We start from the raw sequence: 15,322 nt of genomic DNA, 5'->3' as shown, positions 1-15,322 counted from the left end.
AAATATATTCAATAATTTTTTTTTACAACAACTTCTCATGCTCACAATTAAAACATCATACTAATAAAACAAATATATTTAGACTACGCTACAATATAATTTAACATTAATATTTTTTTAAAATAAAAAATATTAAATAGCCCATTATAATTTTAAATTTTATATCTTATTTTTGGGTTTGTATTTTACATTTATTTCATCAAATAAATACAAGTACCATTATATGTTGAAAAATAAATTGACAATCAAAGTACAATGAGTCAAACAAGTATCCTATATAATAAGTTATCATACGAATTTTACAAAATATTATAAAAATTACATTAGATGATTGTGATAAACATGATTTTCTTTTATTTTAATTTTCCTAATCATATTCAATTATTACAAATCAATAAAGTAATATTATAAGATAACTATATTTATAATACATAAAATATTTCTTATAAAACTTATAAGAGAAGCAATTAATATGTTTATCTAATCACTCACAAATATCGTCATAAAAGCTCTTTATCTAATCCTCCTTTATGAACAATTATATTATTCCACTTATGGTGAGTAATAATTTTATACGTTTAAAATTCAATTACTCGGTAGTGTCAATCCATTTATAATTACTTTCAATTTTTTTAGTAACATTTTATAAAATAAATATATGTATTCTCATTAACAGAAAATACACAAATTTATTAAAAATAATCATAAAATACGAATATATGAAAAATTATTAAAAAAGTTACTTCCAATTATAATATATATGAATATATTAAAAAATATAATGAACAAAAAGTTTACTATATATGTATTTTGAAAAAATATATTAACACTAAGCTTTCATCAATTAAATTATATATTTATTATTGAATGCTATTTTTTATTTTAATTTTCCTTATTATAATGATAATTTGAATGTTAAAAAATAAATGAAAAATTAAGTATTGCATAAAATTAAGTTATTTTTTAATAAAATTTATTTTTAGTACATATCAACATAACTATAAAAAATACGAATATATGAAAAATTATTAAAAAAAATGTACTTCCAATTATAATATATATATATATATATATATATATATATATATATGAATATATTAAAAAATGTAATGAACAAAAGTTTACTATATATGTATTCTGAAAAAATATTCTAAAAATGAAGGAAATTTTTATTGTCCTTGTATTAAATATTTAAATGGAATCCTGCTACATTTTAAGGAAGTGTATTGGAGAGAGAAGAAGTTTCTGAAGATATGGACAATCGGCTTGAGGACATGATTCGTGATATTAGACAAGAGTATTTTCAACATGCACATGTATATGATAGTTTTTTCCATTACAAAGAAGAAGTTTTGTATTAAGGGTGCACTTACTTCACACGATTGTCTATAGTGCTGAGATTGTTCAACTTGAAAGCGAAAAATGGATGGACAAATAAAAGTTTCACTGAACTGCTTAAGTTGTTGAAAGAAATGTTTCCTAAAGGTAACACATTGTCAAACCATTATTATGAGGCAAATAATGTATTGTGTCTAATGAGTATCATTATAAGAAAATACATGCATGTCTTAGTGATTGCATATTGTACCGAAATGAGTTTGAAAATTTGAATGAATGTCCTAGGTGTGGGTTATCACGCTATAAAGTGAAATATTATAATTCCAATTGTGATGAAAGCAATTGATGTAATTTTTATTTTCTTTGTTACTATTGTACTTAACTATAGTATTGTTATACACTAACTCTTTATTTGTTATGTAATGTAGGAAATTATGATATATTTCTAATAATGAATTTATTAAAAAGAAATGTTATCAATATATGGATGAGCGTTGGAGGAAATTTAGAGTTACATTAACAATGAGATATTTAAATAATGAGGACCTAAATTACAAATCTCTTGTTGATATATACCCTTTTATTGAAGACGAAATATGACATGCGTTTATTAAGACTCGAGAGGATCATTCCTTTCAGGTTAGTTTCATTTGTGATATATTTTCTCGATCAAATTTTTATAGTATTATCTTTAATTGGTGTTTTATTTACAATATGAGAAAAGAAATAATGCGTAAATAATTCAATGTTTTAATAACTACCCTCGTAGATTGTCTCGTTGGGGATATGCATTGATAGACAAGAGGATAATGTAAGACAAATAAAACAAAGGCAAGAATCAGCTGGAGATTCAGAAGTTCAACCTCCATCTCCATCATCACGCCATAAGGGGTGGAAGAGAGGCCGACAAAAACCATCAAGAGAGTACACATAAGAAGAAACACGTCTTATTATTGAAAAAATTGTAAGTAAATATATAATTCTAATTTCTTATTTACACAAGGTAGTTGTTCTAGTGTGCTACCTATAGTAGATGAAGATGATATCCCAATACATTGTCAATTGTATATTGATAGGCATACTCATATTGTGGTATACATTGATGTGTACAAGTTGGGATTCACTATGCATAATCAACTTCTAAATAATGATATGGTGAGGTTCAAGGTTACCAAGGTGGTAGATGTAAATGCTTAAGTACATATGCCCACTGATGAAGTGATAATTGTTGGTCAATCCCCCAAAAAATTTATTCAATGACCAAAAAGACTTTTTTGACTTTTTTCCAATAAGATATTCATTACATGTGTCTTTATCTATTTACACTTGAGTTCTTTTAAATATGTTGACTAATCTATGATTTTAATGGTTTAGGATGTTGAGGTATCAAAGAAATATAATATTCCACCCAAAAGACAAAACTTTCAATGAAACTATGTTGAACAATTGATGATAATGACAATGAATATGTCAAAGTCTTTAGACTTGAAGTTGGAACTAGTTTTTTTTCCTTTCATTGAAAGATATTATTGAGTTGTGCAGGGGTAAAGAAGAGTTATGCATCACCATTTTACAAGTTTGTCTAATGTATGTATTTTTATTTGTAAATTTTGTCAAATTATGAATTTCATTTACAATGAAAATTATGTTTCATATCTTAGCCCACATTCAAAATAAGTTGTACGAGGAAAAAAATTTATTATCTAGCACCTTATCTCATAGAGTAAGTATTTGTCCATTATAGTTAATCGCTTATAATAGAGAGAACTGAATATAATATATATTTAATTGTTTATTGTTGTATATGTAGTCGTCAATGACAATTGTTTATTATTAATCATAAGAAGTTTAATGGAAAGTTCAATGGAAATGAAGCCAAATTAAAAAATATGTCATCTTGTTGATTTGTATGAATTTAAAATATTTATTATTCATAAATTTTGTGATACTTTTTATAACACAATTTTAATAAATATTTTTCTATATGTAGAATTAAACTGAAGGTTATTATAAGTTGCAAGGTTTAAGAATTAAACAGAAGCTAAGATGGAGTTTTCCTATAGTAAGTTGTTTATAAATGTAGACCTTCATTTATAATATTATTACAATTGTATGCATATAAGATTTTTGTTGTGATATTCAATTTTAGATATTCTAATCAATTTTATGTCATGATATATATTTTGAAAATTGTAACAACTGATATTGTTGATTCTTGGACTTGTTGATTTTTTTTTTTTCTATGTTCATATGATATTCTAATCATTTTCAATATTTGTTCAACGATTTGAGATCATTTCACCCGGATTAACTTAAAAAAGTTCAAAAACATTGTGTAAATTTTATTTTGGAACTAACTGAAGAAAATGACAATATATATATATATATATATATATTTATTTAGTAATTAATAAAATATTGATTATATATATATATATATATATTGAATATTGTTACACTACATTATAATATATATAACTTTGTTAATGAATTATTTTGTATGAATTTCTGGTTTTATGTATATATTTTGGTTATTAGATGATTATACAAAATTTTGGTTGCAAGTAAAAATTATAATTTGAAATCCAATGCAAAATATAGTATGCAGGGAGGAGAAAAACAAAATGAGAAACTCATAAAAAAAAAAAAATAATTATTTTAACTCAATTATGAGTACATATGAATTAACAAATTATTATATTAAATCTCTTAGTGGTGCGAACAGCTGTAAAATATCTATTATATATATTTAAAACAGACTCCGCTGCCACCTCGTCAAATTTCCTCCATATATGCAAATATTTTCCACATCAGCCAAAAAGCTGATGTGTACGTCTTTAGAGTTTGCTCTACTCAATTTCTAAATTCCTAATTTTATTTTGTCTTCTTTCCATAATTTCATTTTCTCCATTCTAATTTTTTTAATCTATCTTCTGCTTCTCCTTTTCCTTCACAATTTCTTTTTATGTATTCTAATGTTTTAATCATCTTCTGCTTCTGCTCCCAATCCTCCTCCCCTTCTCTCCCCATACCAACCTGAATTTGGGAGAAGAGCATGCAAAATCGCGCAATGAATCTTAGAAACATTGCCTTCGGTCTTTAAAAATCTATACACATGAAAATTCCAATTCCTAACTCTTTTGAATAATCTCAATTAAAGGATAGGGTTAGGATCGGCGATTGTTGATGCTGAGAAGGTGAGCTCCGCGAGCTCTTCAAAATTGTCGATTTGTAATTGAAGGATGGGTTTAGGACCGATGATTGTTGATACTAAGAAGGTGAGAAGGATAATTATGAATCCAAGGTAGAATCAAGTTCAGAAATTGGTGTAGTTTTGTCTTTGAGTTTACTAGAAATTTTTTCATGTTTTATTATGGATGATGAATAAAGGAAAAAAAATCTGAAGAAAGTTTAGAAACTGGTTTAGTATGTAGATTTATTATTTTTTATATATTGATGCATTATTTTATTTTATTTTTGTTGATTTTACTTTTTCTTATCTAGGGGTGCAGGAGTGGACTCAAGTTGGTTGCATTCTTGGCCAAACCAGGGCCTCGATGGAGCCGATCCATCTACTGCTATCAGAACAGTAGCTTTTGGAAGAGTTCAAATGATGATCATTCACTCATAAATCCTAATTGCCTTAATTTGTTGTTTCAATTATAATAGTAATTTGATGGAAAGAAGGTCATGAAAGATATTTGGAACCGTAGAACCGCGGTCTGTTTCTGCTTTTTCAACATCGGTCGTCTCGCCGATTCATAATTTGAAATCATCTTCTTCGACGTCTCTCCGCGGTAACTCTTCGAAATTGTGAAATCTTACCTAGATTATTATCAAATTGTATACATAAAACAAACCTCCAAATCTATTTTGTTGTCATCTTATTATGCTTTTTTTTTTTATAAATTTTTTTACAACATTATTATGCATTTCTTATTACTTTCAATTTATGTAAGGTAACATTTGTTGATACACACAATCAATTGGCTGATATCTTTACAAAACATTTACCTAAGGACTCATTAAATAAGATCCGAAGAGAACTTGAAATTTTAAGTGAAAACGATCTATGAAATTGCATAATACACATAATCTGTCATCTCTCTTAAATTTGTGCATTACATCTTAAAGTTGTTAAAAATAAAATTCCTTGATGATTATTGGTTCTTGATATATGAAGTTGTGCATTGCATGTTGAGATTTCCATAAAAATTTTAGTTTTTAAGCAAAAATTTGCATATGTAGTCGAATACAAATGTATGTATTCGAATACATACTTTTTCAGAAATTCTTGTATTCGAATACAACTAATGTGTAGTCGAATACACGTTCCCATAACAATGTGTATTCGAATACAACTAGGTGTAGTCGAATACACATTCGCGTTTTTGCCCAGATATAAAAGTTGTTTCACATTTTAGGGTTATTTTACATTTGATATTCGAATACACAGTTGTAGCTTCTCCTCTCCTCTCCCAAAATCTCCTCCATCCTCCTTTCACTCAGTTACCCATTCACCCAACCTTGCATACTACATCAATCCTTACTTCTTTCTTGGCATTTATCATCATATTTCTCACATTCTCTCAAACCCATTTTTCACCAAAACCTCCTTTCTCACCATGGATGCTCGCAAACGAGGACCAAGAACCAAGCATGCAGCAGTGGGTCCTTCAAGAAAATGAACAAGGAATCCCAACATCACGGATTTATCCCGGCTTCTACACACCGGAAGAAATTGATCATTTTCACACATTCTACTCTGACAAGCGACTTATCATTCCAAAATATGGTACTTTAAACTCTTTCTCTGCCTTTAACTTTCCTGAGTTACTCAAGGCACAACATGTTGAAGAGTTTATAGGCTACAAAGGTCCTGTCTATCCTGACTTAGTTAGGGTTTTTTATTGCAATCTCATCCAAGATGGAAAAATGTTGGTATCTCGAGTTAAGGGTAAAACCATTCAGTTAAATACCAAAACTATAGGCGAAATTCTGAACATTCCCTTTAACGGTCAAAAGTTTTGTCCCAACAACTTGTGTGAATGGGCTGATATCTCTAAGTATGATGCATATGTTGCCCTATGTCGGTTTGACAGACGCATAATGGAACAAAAGCAAACTCAGGCTGGTTCCAAATATGCCCAGCAACAGTATGGAGTGGGATATCTTACCGTTGATAATCGCCAGTTGCACTATTTCCTTAGCTACATTCTGGTTCCGAAGGCTGGAAATTACTCCCAAATTTCGGAGTTTGAATTACAAATTATGAATTTCATATATGAAGGTTGTCAACTGAATTGGGCATATTTTGTGAAATCTGTCATGTTTGGATCCCGAGAAGCAATTGGCTTACCATATGCGAACGAAGTGTCCCGGATTTTATAACACTTTGTGGTGGACTTCTCTGATGAAGTCATGTATACACCCACAAAAGAAAATATGTTGGATTTGGGCGTCCTGCCTAGCATGTGGATAGTACGGAATGAGCAACTTAACTCTTTTGTGCATTAAAGTGATTATGATCAACCATCTGATGCTGCTCCCGAAGACACTGTTGGACCCTCAAATGTTGCTGCCCAGGCTGATGAAGATGACGAGGATACAGCCTCTGATGATGAATATATCTCCAATCAAATGCTCATGGCTCGCCTTGATTCTTTCCAAACCTTCTTCCAAACTCAATTCGATAATCTGACCACTTCTGTCAACACTCGTTTTCAGAACATTGAAACTACTATTGCTCGTAATCATGACAAGTTATCTCAAGACATTAGTAGTTTATCTGACAAACCTGATCATTTTCACATTCCAACGGCTTTTGATCGTCAATAGGATTCTATTATGCCTTGTAGTTTGTTTCATGTCTTAATTTGTAGTTTGTCTTATGATATGCTTTATGTACTAAGTTGAACTTTGTTAAACACATCTTGACCAAATTTGCTGTACTTAATTGAACTTCCCTTCCATCCTTCGTTATGCTTTACTTGTGTGTATATTCTTGCATATGTATGTCTCTATATTTTTCCTTCTTTTTGATCATGTCAAAAGGGGGAGAAAATTTGGTATTGTTGTTGCCTTAAACATCTTGTAGGTCCTCAAACAATTTGTTAATTAATCACATACAACGGGGGAGTACGCATACATTACGGGGGAGCAATGATTCAATCCACAACAACAACATTTTGTCATAATCAAAAAGGGGGAGAATGTAAACTACAAGTTCTTGATGATGACAAAGATCAACCATTATGGTCAAAGCAACAAGATCAAAAAAAAAGATCAAATATCTTCATTAATAAGCTTCAAATCCAAACATTAAATGTTAACATGTAAAGGTAAACCAATATTTCAATTACATGAGAACAAGTCATATTTACATATGCATTTAAAGTATTTTCAAAAGTCAAAACAACATTAACAAAGTCTTAAAAATCATATTTTTGACAAAATGCATAAGTGTATTCGAATACAACATCTTGTATTTGAATACAAAGCAAGTCAGAAGCAAAAGTCTCAAAGTTGTATTCGACTACGACTATGTGTAGTCGAATACACTGCAAATCAGTGGTCAAAATCCTTATATCTGTATTCGACTACAACCATCTGTAGTCGAATACAAAGTAAGTCAGTGGCAAATTTTCGCTAATCTGTATTCGACTACACACATGTGTATTCGAATACAAAGTGTAATTTTTGAATATTTTTGAACGTTACAAAGAGGTGTATTCGAATACAACTGGAAGCAATATAGTTTTTCAGATCTGGAATGGCTCCAAAGCATTGTATTCTTTCATTAAACCTCTTGGATCAATGGCCACGAATCTGAAGAGATGTTTATGGAGTATAAATACCCCATAACTTCATATCAAAAATACACAATCATTGAATCAATACACTGAACAATTTTGAACAAAATTCTGATTTTTACAAAGTACTTGCATTTCATTTTCATATCATTCAAAAAGGTTCTCAAGTACTTGAATTGTTATTGGATTGTTTATCAATATACCTCTCCTTATTCTTATTCAAATCATATTGTATCACTTGTAAAAGAAAGTAATAATTTCTTAAAAAGTAGCTTAATCTAAGATAGTGGTGTGCTATCTTAGGAGTGTTGTTAGAAGTTTGTAGCAAAAATCTCACGGTGGGAGTTGTACATTTTCTGACAATTAGTGGATCAATCTCTTGTGGTGTGCAAGAGGACTGGACGTACCCTTGGTTATAAGGGGAACCATGATAAATCTTTGAGTTGATTTATTTACTAGACCTTACTATTAGTAAACATTATATCAACTCAGAAAATTCAACTACTATATCACTAATAACAAGAAAATTTACTAATACCTAATTCACCCCCCCCCCTGTTAGGCGTACTTCTGTACTAACACTTACCTAGATTATTATCAAATTGTATACATTAAACAAACCTCCAAATCTATTTTGTTGTCATCTTATTATGCGTTTTTTTTTATAAATTTTTTTATAACATTATTATGCATTTCTTATTACTTTCAATTTATGTCAAATCAATTATATGAGTAATATTTTACGTTACCAATCCTCCTTTCAACTTCATACACAATTACGTCTATCGGCGTTAACTTTTCGAAATCGTGAAATCTGACCGATTATTATCAAATTGTATGCATTTTTTTTTATAAATTATTTTATAATATTATTAGTCATTTTTCATTACTTTCAATTTATATCAATCAATTATATGAGTAATATTTTACGTTATCAATCTTCATTTCACTTCATACACAATTGTTCAATTAATTAATACCTTGAAAATTCAAATACTAATTCAATTCTCATTACATTTTTCTATAATATTTCTATAATGCATTTTTTTTTATTATAAGCAATATTTTATCCTATCATTAAACTTATGAGTATCAATCTTGCTTTCATCCATAATTATTTCACTTAGGGGACAATAATGATTTCATACATTGAAATTTTAATTACTCATTAAATTCAATGGGAAAAAACCACCTAATCACTCATAAATGTCGTCATAAATGCTATTTATCTAATTTTTTTATATTATCTCAATATGGTAACGGTAATAAATCTGTATAAATCAGTCAAGATCAGCTCGGTCCAAAGAAAGTGGTGACCGTCTTGCCGAGTCTCGATTTGAAGTCATCTTTTTCGACGTCTCTGCGGTAACTCTTCGAAAACGTTCATACACAATTATTCCAATGATTTCATTCGTTGACAATTCAATTACTCATTACATTTTTCTATAATATTTTTGTAATGCATTTTTTGTATTGTGAGTAATACTTTACACTATCAATTATATTTAGTAATATATTAAAGTATCAATTCTCCTTTCACCTTCATACACAATTACGTCCCTCCGCGGTAACTTTTCGAAATTGTGAAATCTGACCGATTATTATCAAATTGTATGCATTTTTTTTATAAATTATTTTATAATATTATTAGTCATTTTTCATTACTTTCAATTTATGTCAATCAATTATATGAGTAATATTTTACATTATCAATCTTCATTTCACGTTCATACTCAATTATTCAATAATTTCGTACCTTGAAATTCAATTACTAATTCAATTCTCATTACATTTTTCTATAATATTTCTATAATACACTTTTTTATTATAAGTAATATTTTACCCTATCATTACACTTATAAGTTTCATGCATAATTATTTCACTTAGGGGACAACAATGATTTCATACATTGAAAATTCAATTACTCATTAAATTCGATGGAAAAAAACCACCTAATTACTCATAAATATCGTTATAAATGTTATTTATTTAATTCTCTGTATTATCTCAATATGACAATTATCTCATATGGTAACGGTAATAAATCGGTATAAATCAGTCAAGACCAGCTCGGTCCAAAGAAAGTGGTGACCGTCTCGCCGAGTCTCGATTTGAAATCATATTTTTTGACGTTTCTGCGGTAACTCTTCAAAAACGTTCATACACGATTACTCCAATGATTTCATTCGTTAACAATTCAATTACTCATTATATTTTTCTATAATATTTTTATAATGTATTTTTTTATATTGTGAGTAATATTTTACACTACCAATTACACTTATCAATTACATTTAGTAATATATTACAGTATCAATCCTCCTTCCTTGAACAATTATATTATTCCACTTATGGTGAGAAATGATTTTATACGTTGAAAGTTCAATTACTCATTAAATTCAATAGAAAAATACCACTAAATCACTCATAAATATTGTTATAAATTTTCTTTATCAAATTATTTGTATTATCTCAACATGGTAACGATAATAAATCAGTATAAATCAGTATAAATCAGATATATCTCCAAAGAAAGTGACAACGTCCTTCCGCAGTAACTCTTCGAAATCATGAAATTTTACTACATTATTATCAAATTTAATACATTAAACAAACCCCAAATCTATTTTATTGTCACCTTATTATGCATTTTTTATAAAATTTTTTATAACATTATAATGCATTTATAATTACTTTTAATTTATGTCAATCAATTATATGAGTAACATTATAATGCATTTAATATTTTACGTTATCAATCTATTTAATTTCAATTTATGTCAATCAATTACTTTCAATTTATTTCTCAATATATTTAAATACATTGAAACTAAATTAATGCATATATAATGAAAATCTATATACCTTCAAGGACATTCATATTCATATATACTTTTATACCTCAAAATTTCAATATCTACCATATGAGTAAGCTATAAATACTTTACTTTAATATAATTCAACATTGACATTCTTTAAAATAAAAAATATTAAATAGTCAATCATATTTTTAACCTTTTACATCTTATTTTTGGGTTTGTATTTTACACTTTATTTCATCAAATAAATACAAGTACCATTATATGTTGAAAAATAAATTGACAATCAAAGTACAAGGAGACAAACAATTATCCTATATAATAATTTATCATGCGAATTTTACAAAATATTTTAAAAATTAAATTAGATAATTGTGATAAACATGATTTTTCTCCATTTTAATTTTCTTAATCATACTCAATTATTACAAATCAATAAAGTAATATTATAAGATAACTATATTTATAATACATAAAATATTATTTATAAAACTTATAAAATTAATTAATTAATATCCGCGCAACGCGCGGACATAATCTAGTTATCTATTAAGTCCGTTATTTAAAAGAATATACTTAACAATATCGTTAAAAAATGATTTAATGAACTTAATTTATTATATTTAAGTTGAGTATTGTGAATCAATTAACTTAAAATTCTTTTAAGTCGGTTCAAACAATGCCCTAAAAAACAATATATTTATTGAATTGTCTGTCCTTAAGTAAAACGGACTAATCGATTTAAAAAAGATAAATCTACACAGTGATACATAAGTATGTTTATGGAGATATCATATGCGGTGTTATTTGATCAAAAATTGACATTGTATTCAAATTCTTTAGAAAAATATATCACTTATATGTGCTGATGTAACCCGAAATAAAAGAAAAAAAGTAATATAAAACAACATTGTATCACAAGCGTGTATAAAAATGCGTACTGTATTAGAAATAAATAAAAAATCTCCACATAAAATTTCATAACTGTAAACCAACTTCAAAAAAATAAAAAATAAAGATTAATCTAGGACATTAAAATAAGTTAAAAGGACTCAGAGCAATTTTGTCTTAGTTTTATTATAATCAACATTGGAGAAAGTATGTTTCCACTAGATTAAAACAAAAATGACAGACATTCAATTATTCACGCACAATATTCTCGTTTAAACTTGCAAAACCGCAATTGTGCCCGTGAGTGAGTTTGTAGTAGCAAGTTATTTTTATTTTTGTTTTGTCAATTTCAAGACTCTAACTCCAATTAGTATTGCAATTTGCACCTGCATCGAAACTGTTAATTAAATTAGTATATTCTGTCCAAATTGTTAATTTACACATTTGTTTATTTTAAGTAAGTCGACCAACATACTCATACATTGGTAGCTGCTCCTCGTTGAGGGTTTCAACATTGTCGCTATTGCAGCTGATACAATTGCTAACCATTGTTATAATATGCATTTTTATTTATGTTTGGTTCCACATTTAGAACACTCATGGTGGGTTGAGGAAAATTAATTGTGACTCCAAAATTAATTTTAATTTGAAGTTATGATTTGTAACTTCAGTTTGAATACAATGTGATTATGAAATGCAAAATATAAGTGATATATTTTTCTAAAGAATTTCATTATTGTGTATTTTTTTCCATAGTACTTCAGATTTAGCAACAAAATGCAAAATAGAATTATAGTTCAAAATGTGATTATGAAATATGTCTTAGAGTTCAAATTTTAAATCTTTAAAAAATTTTAAAAAAATCGAAGAATAAATTTACAATTAAGAATTCATGAAATTTATTTTCATTTTCGAAGAGGAAGAAATATTAGAAAATAACCTACGTTTAAAGAAAAAGTAAATTCAAAATAAAATATAAATTGTCATACTCCTACCAATACCAATTCATATCATATCTGAGGACAAATCCATTTCATGAAAACCAGTGTGCATTAGTTAATTAGTTAATTCGAGCTAAACAGGCCAAGAGAGCTAACATCCAATGATTTGTACCAAAAAAAGCTAACATCCAATGATGCTCATGAAAATTGACTAAAAATGACAATATTAATTTAAATATTTGAACCACTGCTCACTTGTCTTAATATTTGAAAACCTAAAGACAATAATAATTAAATTAAATAAATTAATGATTCGAAAATATAAATAAATAAAAAAATATGAGCAAGAAACAGACATGAATTCACATGATATGTAATTTACAGAGCCAAAATATAAAACCTCTTGTTACAAAAAAATCCTCCATTGCTGATTTTGTCCACTAGCTCAACTTCTTCACGTGACAGAAACATCCAAGAATCAGGCCAAAAGGACGAACCCACCCGAGAAAAAAAAAGGACAAAAAAAGAGAGAGAAGGAGAGGATTACATTGAGAAGCAAAAAAAATTTCAACTCAACAGTTACATCCTTTTTTAAACAAAACAACAAAACATCATGATTAAAGGTAAAATAGTAACCCATAATTTGGACGGCCAAGATGAAGCATGACCACTATCAAATTGAAGTGAATCAACGGCTAATGGCATGTTCTCTTGATCAGGACTACATTTAGATTCATGTGGATGAGCACTGTACAACATTGCACGAAGAACAGCTGAAACGGTAGGTATGTATGTCGTTTTGTTCTTTGCTAGTAACCATGTTAGACCCATTAGTTCACAGTCTATGTTAAACATCTTCTTCAGCCTCTCACTCCCTCCCTTCTTCGTCTCGTTCTTGTAACTCTTCACCTGTATTAATAATTTAAACCATGTCACGTTATTCAACAGTACCAAAATATTAAGAAAAAATGAAAATAAGATATTAAAAGAAATATCATGTAAATAGACAATTATTTTATACCAACAATCAATTATATATAATTTTGTTTTTTTAGTTTTATATTTGATAGGTTGTCAAATGTGATGGGTAAAACGGTAACCCTTAATCTCATAAAATATTACTCACTTTTCACAATCATGAATTAAATATTAAAAAATTAAGGAAAAAGGTTGTAATTATTGGTAAATGCACATGGAAAGTCATTTTGGCATGTCAACCTAAAAATAATTGGTTATATACTAATACTCCTAAGCAAACAAAAATTAAATTTTGTGTGAAAACTTCCAATTTTGCAATATTTATTTTAAAATTTTATTTCTATATATTTAAGTTTTTAATAAGTACTTTGAAAAAACTTGTTATCTTCCAATTTATTCTTCATTAAAACTACTTAATTTCAAATTTTACTCTCAAATAACTATTTTCAAATAGTTTTGACATAACACATAAAAGTTAGAATAAGAAAACAAAAATAAGTATAGAACCTTTTGTAGGGCAGAAAGGCATTTGGTGCAACCAGCATAAGAAGCATTACGACAGTTATTTTCCAAGTTACGAACAGCAGCAGTTGGAGCAGCGTATTTACGATTACCAGAAACGTTAAACGCGGCAGGGCACGATAACGAACTTATTTGATGAAGCCTAATTCCACAGAAGCAAAGAATCGCGTCACACGTTGCATTAGGTTGAGGGATTCGAACATTACGGATCAGAAGCGATTCCTGCAACGAGTTAACACACTTCTGCGAGTCATCAGGTCTCATCGGAAGTTCACCGTTCGACGTCGGCGTCGAAGCGTTTGGAGAAAGTTGAAGTGCCGCTCGAGCGTGAGCGGCGAAAAGCCAAGCCGCGAGAACCGGACAGCATCGGCTTCGGTCTAGGTCTTTTCCGCATGCGGCGTTAACGCCGCCGAATAGTTCGTTGGATAAGTCGAGCCGGCAGATTTGAGCTTGGGTTTGAACCGGAAATGCGGGGACTGTGTTGGAGGAAGGATACTCGGCCGGTGGGTTTCGGTCGGTTACCGGTTGGGAAAATAAACCGGCGAGAGAAAAAGGTGGAAGTAGAAGTAGTGAGGAGAAGAAGATAAAGCACGCGAGAATGGAAGTGAATGATTGCATTTTGTTTTTGTGGAGAAAATAAGAAAAAGTTAAAGTGGGGTTTGTGTAAGTGTAAGGGAAAGAAAAAGAGATGAAATTATTTGGGTGGTGAAGAATGTGATGGCGATGGGTTGAAAAAAAAGAGCCTTTTGTTTATCAGAGAAAGTGATTTGGGGTTTTGTTGGAAATTTTAGAAAGAGAGATTCCAGAGTGATATACTGAAAAAAGCTGAAGAAGAGAGAGAGGGTAGAGTTTCTGCTTCTAATTTTTCTCTTAGATAAGTAGGTAGACCCATGATTTGACTACAACATTGTTTTTCTTTTGTTTTTGGTGGAAAAACTAAGCAAAATTGTACCTAAAATACTAAGCATAAGCATTGCTAAAACAGTAACTTCTCATGCTAAGACATGGGATAAGATAGGG

At 28.9% G+C, this 15,322-nt stretch overlaps 1 protein-coding gene across 1 annotated transcript; it reads right to left on the bottom strand.

The window, feature by feature from the left end:
- Positions 1–13,142: 13,142 nt before the first annotated feature.
- On the bottom strand, positions 13,143–15,322 carry LOC101511163 (uncharacterized GPI-anchored protein At4g28100). Its single transcript, XM_004507172.4, has 2 exons — positions 14,288–15,322; positions 13,143–13,711 (listed from the first exon to the last, which is right to left on the bottom strand). The coding sequence occupies exons 1-2, from the start codon at positions 14,918–14,920 to the stop codon at positions 13,394–13,396; spliced, it is 951 nt and encodes a 316-aa protein (XP_004507229.1). The 5' UTR covers positions 14,921–15,322; the 3' UTR covers positions 13,143–13,393.

This window comes from Cicer arietinum, chromosome 6, assembly GCF_000331145.2.
Source record: "Cicer arietinum cultivar CDC Frontier isolate Library 1 chromosome 6, Cicar.CDCFrontier_v2.0, whole genome shotgun sequence".
NCBI lineage: Eukaryota > Viridiplantae > Streptophyta > Magnoliopsida > Fabales > Fabaceae > Cicer > Cicer arietinum.
This window is presented reverse-complemented; position numbering and strand designations above follow the sequence as displayed.

Bases quoted from the DNA above. Each gene is read 5' to 3' on its own strand.
- LOC101511163 (XM_004507172.4), bottom strand. From the start codon at position 14,920: ATGCAATCATTCACTTCCATTCTCGCGTGCTTTATCTTCTTCTCCTCA. The intron at 13,712-14,287 runs GTTCTATACTTA...TTATTAATACAG, and splicing joins GCCTTTCTGCCCTACAAAAG to GTGAAGAGTTACAAGAACGA.